At 37.4% G+C, this 16,726-nt stretch overlaps 1 protein-coding gene across 1 annotated transcript in view; it reads right to left on the bottom strand.

Moving 5' to 3' along the window:
• Window positions 1–2,136: 2,136 nt before the first annotated feature.
• The window catches only part of LOC137398740 (mitochondrial adenyl nucleotide antiporter SLC25A24-like), a 44,352-nt gene continuing 29,762 nt past the window's right edge, over window positions 2,137–16,726 (bottom strand). The window contains exons 5-10 of the mRNA XM_068084930.1: window positions 8,432–8,590; window positions 5,917–6,069; window positions 5,704–5,817; window positions 4,307–4,474; window positions 3,368–3,539; window positions 2,137–2,632 (exon numbers count right to left, since the gene is read on the bottom strand). Coding sequence (XP_067941031.1) covers window positions 2,472–2,632; window positions 3,368–3,539; window positions 4,307–4,474; window positions 5,704–5,817; window positions 5,917–6,069; window positions 8,432–8,590 — 927 coding nt within the window. The 3' untranslated portion in view covers window positions 2,137–2,471. The remainder of the gene's footprint in view (window positions 2,633–3,367; window positions 3,540–4,306; window positions 4,475–5,703; window positions 5,818–5,916; window positions 6,070–8,431; window positions 8,591–16,726) is intronic.

Below are 16,726 nucleotides of genomic sequence, written 5' to 3'. Positions count from 1 at the left end.
CAACTCACTAAATAATTCCTACTTTCTGTCGTCTTATTTTTCTTTTGGTGTGTAATAAGAAAAATTATTTTGTTGGTCATTACTAATGCCACTAAAACGCTACTACATGTGACCAGAGCTCAGCATTTCACATGTCAATGGTAGAGAACACAATTATGGCAATCATGCACTGCTCTCTAGAAATCGTGCTCTAGCATTACTTTCTAGCATTACAAACATTATTACATTACATTAATAGCACTACTCTACCATTACTCTCTAGCGTTACTTTCTAGCAATCATGAACTGCTCTCTGTCTAGAAGTTGCCCCCTGCCTGCAGGATACTATGTATTTTTGTACATTAGACTATTTGTATAGGTTTCAGGCCCATCTTGATCATTATACATGTAATTTTAGTTTCTCCTTCTCACCAGGCTCCTAGCAGCGACCAGCTATCTGTATGACATTAGGTTTAGCATCTATCAATGGAGTCCAATTATATTCTTTCTTCTCTTGACTTCAGGACTGAACCTTGAATATCTGCTGTGGCATCCCTCGCCAAGCACCTAAAAATAATTTCTTCAAAGCATTCGCTCACATGAATCTTTAATGATAATTACAATTCTGTTTGTCTTATGTCCGATGCGCATACCTTAGCAATGAAATGTCTAGCAATGCTTTGCACAATCTCAAAAATTTCCTGGCTGATAAACATTTTATATTTAAAATATTTTGTTAGAGAATTGATTCATTCTCAAGCAAATGACATCTCAACTTGTAGTCAAATTTCATAATATTTAATGGTAGACATCAGCTGTATAGTTCACTGGCATTTGTAGTACTCTGGCAGTCTGGTGAGCCGTGAAATCACCAGATGTACGAACTGTTGTATTATGGGATTTGTGAGGCTCAAGCTATATTGATGTTAGAGCATAAAGCCGTGCGGGTGATCAGCTCGTGAATAAACTTGGGTAGTATAGGTATAAGGAAGTGGAATGAAAGACAGATTTTTTTGCAACAATTTATACAACTATCTGCAAAATTACATGTACACATTATGAAATCCTACAGTGTGTTGAGTTGTGGAGTAGTTAGTGTCAGTATACCATGCAAAAGGTTGGGAGTTCAAATCATTTACGGTGCAGTCTTTTTTCCCAACATTCAACCATGGCTTTGGACAAACAGACAGTTTTTTTGTTATAGTAAACATTGATGTGGTGGCCTATTTTCCATTCCATTTGCATCTTAAAGATCATGTTGGGCCATGTTCCAGTAAAGCAATCCGTTAACACTATGTTATTAAGCAGTCATGTAGAAACACCAAATTTCAAGTTATTTGAAGCACCAGTTTTAACTGGTTAAAATGTACTTGCATACTTGGCCGCAACTCAAAATACAGCTGCAGTCCCATCCAGTTAAAGGATGAGCCTATACAACTCTATTCACCTGGCAACATGCAAACACCTCGATGGAGAAAGAAAACACGGATAATATATCACCAAATGGGCAAGTCACAGATAAGGAACTTGGGTTCTGTCTAGCAGCAAAAACAAAATGGTTCTAGCAATAGTTGGTCCACCATAGCACTAGTAACAAGTACAGCTTGACATTTTCCAAACATTGAACATGCTTAGCTTCTTCATTCTTAACAAATGCTGGAGGAAAATACAATTATTGAGTGCTGTTAAGGAAGACGAGCGAACCCAAACACATGCTAGTCTTCTACAAAGCAGAAGTTAATTGCCTGTCAGCGATTGGCCAATCACAATATAACAAATACTGTAAACCTCTACTTGTATGTCACCTTTATTAAAAAGCTAAGGTAACTTAACGGTTGAACATTAACACCATAGCTCTATTGTTCAGCCCTTCTTCTCAAATACAGGTTTTTCGGTAGTTGTGCCAAATTATGTGATTGCAAACTGCCTTGGTAGTAGATTATATCTAAATGTTTTATTTATTTTATTCTTTAATGATCGCTGGTGACTCTTTTCAACCCCTCCTCCTGGTTATTAGTAATTATTCGACTAGCAAACAGACAGCTCAAGCTAGCAGTGGAAAAATATTACCAGGATAGGGGATTTCAATGGTTGCAAAGCTTATGCTTACTCTAGACTTGTGAGAACCCATAAAACATGATTGCAAACAAGAGGAAGTATTTTGTAAAAGAATGATATTTAAATTCGATAAGAAAGTACAGAACTAATTCGGCTTCACAGCATCTTAAGGAAACAACAACTACAGCAGGTAAGATCTTCCATATTTAGTGAAAAAGAATACAGGCCTAGTCTAGCCCAAGGAATGCTCAAGCGTTAGCTGCCCTTCACAACAAGGTCACAAGGTCACAAAATAGTAATGTGTCCATGAATAGATAAATACAATAGTTAACTCCAACTCTTGACTACAATCCTGCAGCCCATAAAAATCTCTCCAGATCCTTTATCAGCACAAGACTAAATTACAAATAATTTCCTAATAGTTTGCCGGGCAATCACGTTGTCGACCCGATATTTTCCCCCACAAGTCGTTTTCTAACATGTTCGTAGACTACATAACTAATTGACACCGCTGGAGCTACTTTGAGAAAGTTCGGCAACAGTCCTCGATAGAGACCTCTCACGCCGTCATCCTGCAGTATTGACTTTCCGACCGCTAAAACAAAAGAGTGCACAAATACTTGAAATGCTGTTTGGATGTTCGTAATGAGATAATCCACACTAACTTATAGCTAGAACATAGCAACGGTGACCAAACCATTTCCATTATATGAGATGTCTGTCTGTCTGTATTCCATTTTAACACAGCGATGTTAAAGGTTAACCAATATGATTAAGAATGTTATAATGATATTTAGGTAGCTATATGATTAGGTATGTTAGAAAGCTATTTAGTGATAAAATGTAGACAAACTGCTCTATATCTGGCGTATAAAACGAGCAACTAATTTTAACACTTTTGGCATGTATCAACGGTTTACTGAGTGCTGCAGTGGATGCATTGTTAGTAACGGATTGCAATTTCAATATATTTTTGTTTAATTGCAAATAAACACTATTTATAAAGTTACAAAAATGAATAGAACGAGTTGCTAAATTTGTAAACATAAACCAGAAAAGCTACGATGCCATATCGTTATACCAAAATCTTCAGATTTTAATTTCAAACTGCTGTCAGTTAACCATGAAGTCATCGGAACGGTCGAACTGTATAATACATTTAACCGTCTGCTCGACTTCTTCAAATGAACTGAGGAACATTAAAGCAATGAGGACTTATAAAAAGCACAGCTCAGGTAAGATAGAAGTAAAATCATGCTAGCATTGCTTGAACACATACTCTATATAGCAAGGGAGTTGTCCTCCTACAGAAACTACAACACCGACTCACCAAACATATTTTGATGCTTGTCTGGTTTAGCCTGCATTCTAGTGCGAATAAGAGCTAAAGGGTAGCTGGCGAGCTGTCCGCACGTTGAAGATGTTGTTCCACATATTAACAAAGCTTTCACATCTGGTTCGGACTTTTCTGGGTGTTTCGATAAATAGTATGTTTTCAAAGTCTACAAAGAGCAAGGATCTGTTGTATGATTGTTTATCTGTGGTATATGATTGTCTATTTCTGTTATATGACTATCCATCTCTGTTATATGACTGTCCATCTCTGTTATATGACTGTCTATATCTGTTATATGACTACTGTCTATCCCTATTATATGACGATCTATCTCTAAGCAATCGATCAACATGTTCATAAGAAATTGAAATTTGATGGCACATATGCTCATCTACTTTCTGAGCGGTCACTACCTAGCATATGTTACAGGTTTCTAAATCCTGTGTACACTATGCCCAGAATATTTGTAGTTATCCTATCCTCCCTCACATATGACAAACATTTTCTATTTCGTGACACCAACATACTACATCCACCACCGTATGTTTCAGTCTATGAACTTCCTGTTACTAAAATCTTCAACTCACTACCCTGACTCCTCCACAATACTATTAAATTATCAGCTTTTAAAACACGTTTGTTCAACTCAATATTTCCTGGCTTCTGTCTTTTCTGCGTGTAAAAACATCATTTGGTTGATGATAGCTAATGCGAATAAAAAGTTATGCATACGTACCTAGTTTGATACTGATAACAGGTCAACAAGCTGTGTTCCTAAAGCATTTGCTGAGGAGTCGTCTATTGTTGTGTTATAATATAATTGCTAACCATGCATGAAGCTATAAAGCTTCAAGGATACTTGTAGCCATACGATAATGATAGAGTCACACAAGCACACACACTTTACATGAGTAAAGGTGACACAACTCTTACCTCGTATATCATAAGATCTATGCCTGCGTATGGTATGATTCCTATTAGATTTGGTATATATCCTCTATAGAAGACGGAGACACCTTCCGTTCTGTAAAGTTTACACGCGCAGTCAAACATCCCCGTGTATTGACCAGTGAATCTCAGGGCCAACCGAGTCTTTAGAACCTGGAAATATTTGAAGACTAGTGAGCTAATCAGAAAACTCCAAATGACCAATCAAACCTCAGCAACCAATTGATAAGTAAGCTAAGATGACCACTCGGTATGAGCCTAGCTATAGTTGACAAATGATTGACAAATAAAAAGCGAGACATACAATATAATACGATACAATAATATTAAAGTAAACGCTCATATAACGTAAAAAAATTTATGTGAAGTTTTTGCTTCGAAAAAAATTCCATAACATGAAGCGTCAAGTCGAGCATGTTCTCAAATTTGATTTGAATGAATTTGAATTTGATTTGAACTATCTCGCCGCACTTACGAGAGAAAAAAACCTGTTTAGCGTTATATCAATTATATATAAAACTTTGGCGACATAATGATACAAAACGTAATGAAACAGAGAATTGGGTAGCTGCACAATTGTTCATAGGTGTTACAGTGTCGGCCTACCAATCTGCATGTCACGAGTTGGAGTATCATCAAAGTTATCTTTTACGCTAACTTTGATTCTCCTAGATGCAGATAAACGACGGGCGAGTAGTACCCATCTTTTAACAGTAAAAATGGTTTTTGTTTTTTTCAATTATAAACGTATAAAATATTAGTGATCCGTTTTACTTTACAGAATAAATTTTGCTGCTTAGTAAAAATAAGCAAATCGTTGTAAATGAATGCTGAAAATGTTCAGTCTCCATCAACTTATTGTAAAATTATCGCAATGATGTTCTATAAAACCAGCGAAGTTGATCAGAAAAAAAAGGAGAAAAGTTGTCGATACAAACCGATAATACTGCAGTCACGGTAGAGCCCATAAATTTAGAAGTTATGTCTAGTTTTTCCTTTTGGTATGGCCAAAGGGGTGAGTTTTGAAAGATCTTGGAACGGATTAGGCAGTTTATATGTATTTTACTGTTCTTATAACGTAAAATCCCTGTATGTAAACATTCCTAGAACGGACTATTTTTGTTGCAGCAGCGCCAACTGTATAATATATTATAATATCATTAACATAATGTATTACAATAACCAAATATTATTACTGTGTTATTATAATATTGGCATACAATACCAATACAATAAAAACAGAACAAATGTCCTTGACAACTACTAGGTCAACAATGGAAGAAAAGGGTTGCTTTGAAATAGATAAAGCAGAGGAAACAGACCAGGTCTACCCAAGTTGTAAGAAAGCCAGCAATACTAACGAGGACGTACTGCACCCCCACCTCTAATGGATAAATGACTGTTTGAGCAATGGCACCAGCTGATGAGCCAGCAATGAATCTGTCTATTGGAGTTATCTTCTCACTTCCTTTCACCATCTTTATCAGGCCTTTCATCTGCAGAGAATCAGATATACTTAAAACTAACTACAAGCTGATCCTTAGAAAAAGATCAATCAATTTAGCAGTTCATAAGAGAAAAAGAGAGTTCCTTACCTGTTCGTATGCCATGAATTTCATGGCGGTCTCTGGGGCTATCTTGATTACATTCACTCCATTACCTCTCCATAGACCCTTGACACCACCTTCAGATAGGAGATCCTTGAGACCAGATGTTATAGAGAGATTGTTTTTTGTTGATCCGTGCACCTGTCAGCAATGTCAAAACACTATGAATACCTTGCTATGAGCACCTTGCTATGTGCATTAGTAACGAAGCAAGAATTTTACATCCATACACAGGAGTGGCCCATATCTGGTAGCCGGAGAGCTGAGGAGATTACCATCCTCCTCACATGGTAGACTATGTGCCTCGCGTCCATCTGGCCTTCCTTTGGTATTGGTTTGGACCAGTGATTTTCAACCTTTTATGAGCCGTGGCATATTTTTTTTACATTTAGAAAATCCTTCAAGGAACCTCAGGCAAAATGGCATAGAATGACACTTATATGCAATAATACATATACTGTGAAACTCGGAAAACTCGCCCTCGGAAAGCTCAAACACATGGTTAACTCGAACGGATTTGTTTGGTCCGTTCCCACGCAATGATAAATTGTTTTAGCTAACTCAACCTTAACATCATTAACTCGAACACTTTCTTGCTCAATGGCTACCGAAACGGATGTTATCGCTTCAGAAATATCCATGTCATAGAGATAAACATAAGCTTTTAGTAGAACTTAAACGTCATTATTACTATCATCGGCAAAATATTTTTGTTAACGACTTTTCTAAAGGTTATCGGCAAAATTGATCTTGGTTAAAACGCTCAAATGAAAAAGATGTCTTTTTCTGAGCGTTCTAACCGCGATCAAGTTTTGCCAATTTTAATCTGAAAACGTCCTGGTAGTCAATCACCTAAAACAAACCTCAAGTGATAGAAAAATATCTATACTTTCTGATAAAAAAATTTAAAACTTTAAATGAGAAGCCCTTTAACTTGCAACAAGCAATCTATGATTTTGATTTATATATAGTTTGTATATGTACATTTATCTACTGATAACTACATGCACTTGTGACAGTGCTCTGATAACTTGAACGCTATAATAACTCGAACACTTTCGCCCAATCCCGTGAAGTTCGAGTTATCCGAGTTTCACTGTAGTTAATAAGTTTTTTAAGGTCACATGTTTTATACACTCAGTTAGTGAGAAACCCGAGACTAAAACAACATTGATATACTTGCAGGAATGGTGGAGAGACACACACACAAAGCTCTCTAGGTAATCCGCTACCTCCAGAAGCTTCAAATAGTCTAAATTCTTATTCTCCGTGTTTCATTACAAAAGTGAACAGACTCACAATAAAGAGCAAGTTTGAAAAAGACCATTTATTTACTATTCATCCATGGTACACTGACGACCTCTGAAAGGACACTGGATGAAAATCACTAGTCGCAGCTTACAGAGCTAAAATGCCTCAAATAACAATAACAATACTAACAACAATAATATTGAAGCAGTCAGAAGTCTAAAGTACTTTATTAGTAAAAGTGATTACTAGTCGTTGGCCTTGACATTTATAACGTAATTCCTGACCTAGTTGAGAACTTAGAAGCCACATTTGCAAGAGTCTTTACCCAGGCTCACTATGTTTCAATGAAGCTGTTAACCCGCGAGCTTGCGTCATCCACGAAATTAATCCACCTGGTTAATCGGTGAGTTTGGAAAAGTTTGGGGTTTTGGAAAAGTCAACAAAATGAAAAAAAGGCAAAAACCGGCAAGCCAAGCGAGTTTTATTTACCAAATGTTTCAGGCTTGCAAAAGATGGAAAAGGTGCTTGCGAATGATGCGTGAGAAAACGCCGAGCAAGCTATTCCATTTTAAACATTTCCCACACTTCAACTGTTCATATTTCTAATTGAGCAAAACAAGAGTTGCTTCTTTTGCTCACTTAATTATTAAAAATTAAAAGCTACTATTAAGTAAATTACATATAAAAATCATTAAATATTATTGTCAAAAATATAAGAATTGTTTTTGCATACGTTTTCTTGTAGTGTGCAATTCGTGAAAGTGAGATAGGCCTAACAAAAGAAGAAGTTATTTGCAAGTCACCATATTTATTTAAATTTATTAACAACTCCCTAGAAACTCCTGACACTTGGAATTTAATTGGCTTTTTGCGAGCGTGCCGCTTTATCGCTGAATGGTGAATGGCCCAAGTGTGTTTAGGCACACCAGCGATATATCCTCATGATGCAGGCAATAAAATCGCCTAGTGTGTTTACGCCTTAATAATAATGATGATGATGTAAGCTATAGTAGCAGCTCGTCTGACTCTATGTCTGACTCTACGTCTGACTCTAAGGATGCTACACTTACTACTCGTAGTAGTGAATGTGACTGAAACAGTATCTGAGCTCCTTCTGCAACACATTTGTAACCTTTTATGACATCACCTGATATAAAACTTTATGCTGAATCATTTGGTATTAAAATATCTTTCATAGACCTACTTTCATACAGTGTATAGAATTATAATAACACATGCACGAGATTCTCACCTGCAGAAGCACTTTCAGTCTGTCCAAAGGAGCTGTGCATGTCCTGCTAACAGCACCGGCAGCACCACCGGCGAGCAGAGTTCTCCACCACATGCCAGTTTTTAGCTCCTCCTCAGTGAAATCATCAGGTACAGTGATGTCTTCTCCAATGTCTATCAGCTACAAGAGCAGACAAAACATTCCAATTGGACAGATAAAGAAGCCAATACTGCTCATATCAGTTTGACAACTGACGCAGGTAAAAGTTTCAGACAAGGCTTATACCAGCTTGACAACTAGAGCAAGTGAAAATTCTGGCCACTGCTCATTCCAGCTTGACAACTGGTGCAGGCAGTTATTACTGTCAGTTATACAGGAACCAATGATATAACCCCCCACAGGATAGACGGCGGCTATCGGGTTTAATGACACATGGTACCATAACAATGAAATATGCTGAATAAAGCCAGTTGAAAATTTACAAATATTATGAACAATAGTGGTTATTTTACTGATCTGTTGGTTTCATTTTGTTGTCAAATAAATATAGTTGCCCAACATTGTCACCGTTATGATCAGCCAGTTGCCATTCACAAGCATTCGTGGTATTAATAGTCGCCATAGTGAAATAGCCCAAATTCGGTGATTACATTATCAAGCTTACATGGGAAGACAATCAACAGAATATTGGTTGATCCAAATATATATTCATTTTCATAGACACACAAGATATCCGTAGGCAAAGAAAGAGGAGAGTGGTGACAACAGAGCTATTAAGCTGTGATATACCAATACAGCTTTACAAGGAAGCAATGCTTATTGGTATGATGCAAAATTAAGTCTATTTGGTAGACGGTTGAACGAACAAATATTCGTCAAAGCAAGAGATGACAACTTGAACAAACCAAAATCTTGGCAAGATGCATCAACATAGAGGGAACAAAACAATGTTACCTGACAGTGACGAGCCTCCTCACATAGCCTAATTACCTGCATACACATAGGCCACGCTCATACGCCTCTTAGACACAATCAAGATTACAGAGTAGATGATAAGTTGAATGATGGAGTAACAGGAGACCCCAGAGGCTGAGGCAATTAAATCAAGATAACATTAACTGAGTTAGCAAGGAAAATTCCAGCTATATACAGTAATGAGTAAACAGAAGGAGAAAATTGTGCTGTATGAGGTATGATTATAACTCTAGACATTATAAAGAGCCCTCGGCTTGGTAAAAATTGGTCACACAGCGAGGGAAGCAATTTAGGTTTGTCTTAGCCTGGTTCCCATATACGCCGCAAAGCACCGGTGACAGCACCACAGGCTAATAGAGGTGAAATGGGAACCTACACGCCGGGTACTGCCGGTAGTTGCCGCCGGCAACGCTAGAGTTTAGCGCTGTTCAAATTTCGCGAAGAGCCGCAGCCAAAACCTTCCCGAAATGCACTGCACAGGTGAAGGTTAGCATTATCGAAACGGTATGGCGAGCGAACATTTTCATGTCGTTATTAGCGGATGCAGCTTTATGTGAACATAAGCCGCCGAGCCTAGCGTCGCAAGCGTTTTGCTGTGCAATATTACAGCCGGAGTCTTGCAATCAATATGGGAACCAGGCTTTAGCCTACCGTATTGGTGACGACAGGCCCTCACCTAGTGGTTGAAAAGGCCTAAAGAGTCAACCAAGAAACACAGACAGCGTAGACCAGAGCACAGAAGGCAGCAGATGCTCAGAATACTACTATAATATCAGACAGCATGAGGAGAGATGTCTCTCTTTAATATAATAACAGTATGACAGAGAAAGGAGGAGTTGCTACTGATTTTGAGTTCCTCAGCATCAGTTGAATAGAGGGCGAATAAGTTTTCATGACTGACATTATGGACATTATGGAGGAGAAATATCTAGAAGTTCGCAGACAAAGGGTTGCAGTTGATACTTTAGCCCGTTCGATATGATTAAAACAGCGGCTATGCAAAAATTATGTATTTTCTATTTCTGCAAAAATACTAATATATTAACGTTAATCTATTAATATAGATATATAAAAACTATCAATTGATTTATTTTTAATATTTTTGCTAACAGAAAATTAAAGAGAAATTATGCATAGCTGCTTAGTTGAGATGTTAATATCAAAATCTTAAAATTAATATATCAATATATTAATATACATGCATTAATATTGATATTTTAAGACGTCTCAAAAAGAGCTTAATTTCTATTTCATAATCTTAAAATCATTATGCTTTCTCAGAGGTCATATTAGGGTCAGGGTAAGCTAAAACAATCAGTTAATGCCATGTGGTTAGGCGGAGTACTTCAGCTCAATTGTAGCATCATTTATCTTGCAGCTGGCTATTATAATATAATTATAATAATACACGCATATTTGAGTACAACTCAACAACTGCTGTCTTCATGACGTAACGAAAAGAATGTACGTATTCACTTGGAGCAGCTGACCACTGACCTGATGGTGTTCAAACCTTACATACGGGAGCATAATTAGTAGCTGAATTTCTCAGTTAATCTATTGAATCATAGCTGAAGAGGTTAAGGAACTTAGGTAATTATTTTTCACAATATCACTCATTCAAAGAGCTTTCTAAATGATGAAATATTTTAGCATGCATAAGGCCGGTTGACGAAAGCAAATACAGTGAAACATGGATAACTCGCCCTCGGATATAGCGATCACATGGTTAACTCGAATGGATTTGCTTGGTCCGTTCCCACGCAATGATAAATGGCTCTATATAACTCGAATGCAACACTGTTAATTCAAACTGTTTTTTGCCCAACGACTACCGAAACGGTTGCTATCGCTTTAGAAAATCACTTTATTCCAAGCCATAGAGGTAAACCTCAACTTTTCGTGATTCATAAGCGTCGTTATTACCACCAACGGCAAAATATTTTTTTCAACGACTTTTATAAAGGTTTGGTGAAATTTGATTTATACCAAACATCCGCTTAGCGATCGCCCTTCGGAAGCAAGGTAAAGTGAGGTAATCTTTGCATAAACTTCAAGAAAAATCGGCAAAATTGATCGTGGGTAAAACGCTCAAAAGAAAAAGATGTCTTTTCTTTTGAGCATTTCAACAACGATCAAGATTCCATCTCAGATCTTGCACATTTTTTTTTTTCTAAGTACTGTTTCACGTTTAAAATATACATAAACATACATGTATGACAGGCAATGCAATAAACCACATTCAAACATATACAGAGTGTGCTCGTATAGCTTATATATATTTTCTTCTTTTTAGGCTCTGCCCATTTTTGCGTAAGAGCAAAAATAGGCAGAGCCTAAACAGAAGAAAATGTGGCTCTGCGACATTTTGCCAATGTCAATCTAAAAACGTCCTGGCAATAACATCACCTCAAACAACAAACCAATCTCAAGTGATAGAAAAATCTCTATACTTTTTGATAAAAACGTTTTAAACTTTACATTAGAAGCATTTAATTTGAAACAAGCCATTTGTGCTTTCGATTTATATTATAGTTTGTATATGTACATGTATCTACTAAAAAATAAGTAAATACATGGACTTGTGACAGTGCTCTGATAACTTGAACACTCTGATAATTCGAACACTTTCGCTCGGTCCCGTGAAGTTCGAGTTATCCATGTGTGACTGTATGTCACGTCACGTCTGTCACTGAACCTGTATGTCACCGTTGTCTTCTGTTAAAGCTCCAAACTATCCAAATGTAGACACAGATTTACAGGTGCTCACAGATATACAGGTGCTCACAGACTGACCTTAAAAACTGAATAAAAAACGAATTTGGAATTTTTGATTCGTTTTTCATCGATTGTTATCAAGTAATACATCCATCATCTGCAGTGACGTTTAAATATTTCATTTTATGAATTCTGCTTCTGTTTATGAATTTTTTTTGGCATGTAACAAAAAACATGATTTTGTTGATGATTGCTAATGCCAATAAGAAGTTATGCTATGCATAGATTAACCTGCAACCCGGTATTATTAATAACCAGATAGGCGTGACATTTTAGCATAATATTTGGCTCGGATATTGTTTACCTCCCCTTTGAGTCTATTCTGCTAATATAACCTGAATAACTGAACTTGATAAATGAGGCATGTCAATATACACAGTAAAAATAGAAGCTACAAGTTTTCAGTTTCCAATCTTATATTTCAAGAGGTGTGCCAAGGCGGAACTGCTAATAATAGCGCTTTCGAGACTGAAAACACAAAGCATAACTATACAAACGTCCTTCAAAACTAAACAACTCCCACAACAGGGTTCCTATTCTCTGTCTGCCGCCATAAGAACACCAGGAAGTTTCTATAATGTAGGAGTTGTACGACGCTGATGGTATCTGATCAACACTGATAACAAGCACTTTTGGCAGAATACAAATGGTAAAGATAATCACTACATTTCCATTACGCAGCTAATCCGCGTGTTTGCGTCATACACACGATGAAAATGGCCAAAACCCGTGAGCAGAGCAAGTTTTGTTACTCGCAAATTTACATCATATGTTTGCGAAAGATTGAAACGGTAAGAAATTTCCGAGTAAGCTATTCCATTTTTAACCTTTTAAACACTTTAATCATTCCCATCTCAAAACCGTGCTGCTAAGCAAGAAAGGAGTGTGCCGCCATGACTTCTAAAGCAGCATTCTGTACCATTTTTAATAAAACACCAGCGTTAACCTGCGACATGCAAATGTCTATCAAAATACTTATTCGCGGTAGTTCATTGTGCAGACAATTCCCCATCCACATCAAGGAAACAGTGAATCTAAGTATATAACAGCTTTAAAAATGCAATATGCACACAGGAACACCGTAGCTGCTACCACATATGCAGATATACTATATAAGCAATAGCAAAGGCGAAGTCTAGCTGATGCTGGACATCGAGTAACAACACAGTAGATGTAGGTGTAATCTGCTGCAGTAATGACTGTAATACAGCAAGCTATATGAAACGTAACAGAAATGCTCCTTGTGAAGGTCGACTGAAGGTCAGAGCAATACGCAAAGGTTATTGTTATACAGCTTAGTCAGGTAAAGTCAAAAGGTAAAATATCGCTCTCTAAAAGGGTAATAAATATGCTCAAGGTTGGATTGATTTAGAGTGTGCAAACATAAGGCGATAAGGACTGATACAAACACAGGTTATGCAAGGAATCAAAGATAACATTGAACATGTTATTAAAGTTTCTATGTAACCATACGCAGTCAGTCTTGTTCAGTCACACATATGGGAGAACATGGCCCGGAGAGTCTTATTTTAATTATAATCATAACTCTTGTTTAAATAATCAGGTGCCTGACTCCTCATGTCATCTGTCCTACCTTTCCATGGAGTGGGTTTGGAGTTGTGCCCACATTCGGTTACTGTACAATATGCATTTCAACGGACACCCGTATGTTGTAGATTGACATGGGCGCTTTGTTAAAAAAGACAAGGAATCCTACGCAAGAGGTCATAGCGACGCATTCAGAACTACTTAAATCGAAATAAGAACGAATGAAGTGTGGAAAATGATTAAAATGGAAAATATTGCACGGCATTTTCTTGCATATAATTTGGAAATTCCGTTTCTCTCTTTCAAAAGCACGAAACACTTGGTAAAAATTAGCGAGTAAGAAAACTTGATTCACTTTCAAATTTTTGCCATTTCTATCTCGTGGGTGAAAATAACTAACTTGAAAGTAAACCCGCATCATGGAAACAGTGAATAACGGTGGTACCAAACCTGCTCAACCTGTTGAACCGTGTTAAACATTCAAATAAAACTTGCTAGTCAGTTTTATTTAGAAATATAAATTAATATAATCCTTACGTGTATGCCGTATGTTGTTGTATGCCTCCGCTGTATGTCGCTGCTATTAATCTATATAAAGCGGGGCACATGAGAGAAAACTAGTGACTATAACTCCATAGACATAGATACTGCAGGTTACAACCCTAGCAAGTATAACTCCATAGACATAGATACTGAAAGTTACAACCCTAGCGAGTATAACTCCATAGACATATATACTGAAGGTTACAACCCTAGCGACGATAACTCAATAGACACATATACTGAAAGTTACAAACCTGGCGACTGTAACTCCATAGACATATATACTGAAGGTTACAACCCTAACGACTATCAACTCAATAGACATATATACTGAAGGTTACAACTCTGGCGACTGTAACTCCATAGACATATATACTGAAAGCTACACCCTAGCGACTGTAACTTCATAGGCATATATACTGAATGTTACAACTCTAGCAACTATAACTCCATAGACATATATACTGAATGTTACAACTCTAGCCACCATTGCTCCATAGATATAGATACTGAATGTTACACCCTTAGCGGACTTTACAATTTGATATTTCTCATTGATAGGACCTGCCACACTACGTCATAACCATAAAATGACATTATGTAAATCTATAATGCGCATCACTTCTGATTGTACTCACTTAATGAAAGTGACAAAAGCTATTTCATCGATTATCATGAGAAATTCATACAGGAAATAATGATTAAACACAGGGATGGCCTCCTAGTATTCACGACTCACTCTATCCAAATCCTAGACACTGTAACTCCATTTATTGGACCCGCTCTATGATAAAGAAATCAACTTATACTAGCAGAAGGCTTGACCTTGAAAAAGGATATTAATCAGCCGGTGTGTTTGTAGTCTTGGTGCTTCGGTACTAACCAACTAGGGTTGAAAAGGAGGCCAGCTGATTAGCGAATGCTTGTGGTATGGCATGATTGATGGCTATCACCAGCTGCGCCAACCATGGCAGAATGAATGGCCATTCACAAGTGACAGCTACTAGCTACTAATTACAATCTCAAGAAATGGGCTATTGTCTTCAATTGACTCGGTAGCTTACTTGCAACTACCATTTATTGAAACTAACCAGGTTTTGAATGCTTCCAAAATAATATCCAGCAAGAGGCAAGGCAGCCAATTTGTGAAAAATACATCCCCTGTAGCCCTTGTTCCTTCGTAATACTATTAGATTACCAACTTTTGTACAACCAACTCAATAATTCCTGCTTTCTCTCTTCTCACTTTCGTATTGGCATATAATGAAAAACATCCGTTTACTGCTCAAACAAACATCATTACAAATGCCAATGAAAAGTTATGCGTACGCACGGAGAGATCTATTGGATCAGGAGCTAGCGATCACAAACTATAAAAGAATTACTAATCAATCTATACGTTGCTTGCATTCTCTTTAAATGAATACAGCAAGGTTGAACAAAAGAAGGCCTCAACTAACATGGCTCAATGTCCCTGGCTGAACTGTAAAGCGCCGATCTGAGAACGACTAACTCTCAAGGTTCCTCCGTAGAACTAGATATACGAAACGTTTACCACTGTCGATATCTTAACTAACCTGCTAACGGTGACCTCCCAAACATCTTACCAGAGGACTCAAATGTTGCTAGGAAATGGCAGTAAGGAATTGGTGATACTACTATTTGACATCAACTAAACAATGGCAGATGTGAATGATTTCTCTAAAAATTGCCTCCAAATCTGAAATACATGTTCCCAAATGCAATAATCTGAAAAAAGTTTCAGACTAACTCGATCAGAAGGAACTAATAGCAAAGTCATAAAAGCCCCAGATAGTTTGACCTTGGCATGATTTTTAGAGCAGATATCACAATCCTATTGCGTCTTGAAGGTAAGTATTTCTGCGCTACATCAGAATGTTAAAACGAAATCAAGTTATCAACCAATATCTGTGATGACGAAACAAGTTCTCCATATTAGAATAACAATAAAAGGGGGTGAAGCAAGCCAGCAAATCTTACCCCAACAGAGAAATGTGGCCAATAGCTATGTAGCCAACCATTCATCTCTGAATAGTGCTCCGTCTCGGAAAAATACGTTCCTCCAAGCCGTTGTTCATTCATAGTAATATATGGATTATCTGTCATTTAGCTGTCCACCCTGTTTCTTCTACAGCAGTATTCCCAAATAATAAGCTTCAAATTACAGAAGTACGTCTACAGGAGCTGAAGAGGGCCGAAACGAATATAATATAGAAATATAACGACTAGCTGGCTGTATCGAATATGCCGCAATTGTTGATGAACTAAGACGATGGCGGAGAAGGCATGGCTCTACTGATGATGCAATGTACCGACTAATTCAAGCGTGTGCTCTCAACGTGACCGCATGTACTGGATAACACGGAATAATTCCTATTGGACGAATAACAATGCGCGGAGGTCGTTATTGGCTAGGCTAAATAAAGAAATCTCGGTCATAGCGGCAACAGT

This window comes from Watersipora subatra, chromosome 6 (genome assembly GCF_963576615.1).
Source record: "Watersipora subatra chromosome 6, tzWatSuba1.1, whole genome shotgun sequence".
NCBI lineage: Eukaryota > Metazoa > Bryozoa > Gymnolaemata > Cheilostomatida > Watersiporidae > Watersipora > Watersipora subatra.
Note: the sequence above shows the minus strand (reverse complement) of the source record. Positions and strands in the feature narration are given on the sequence as shown.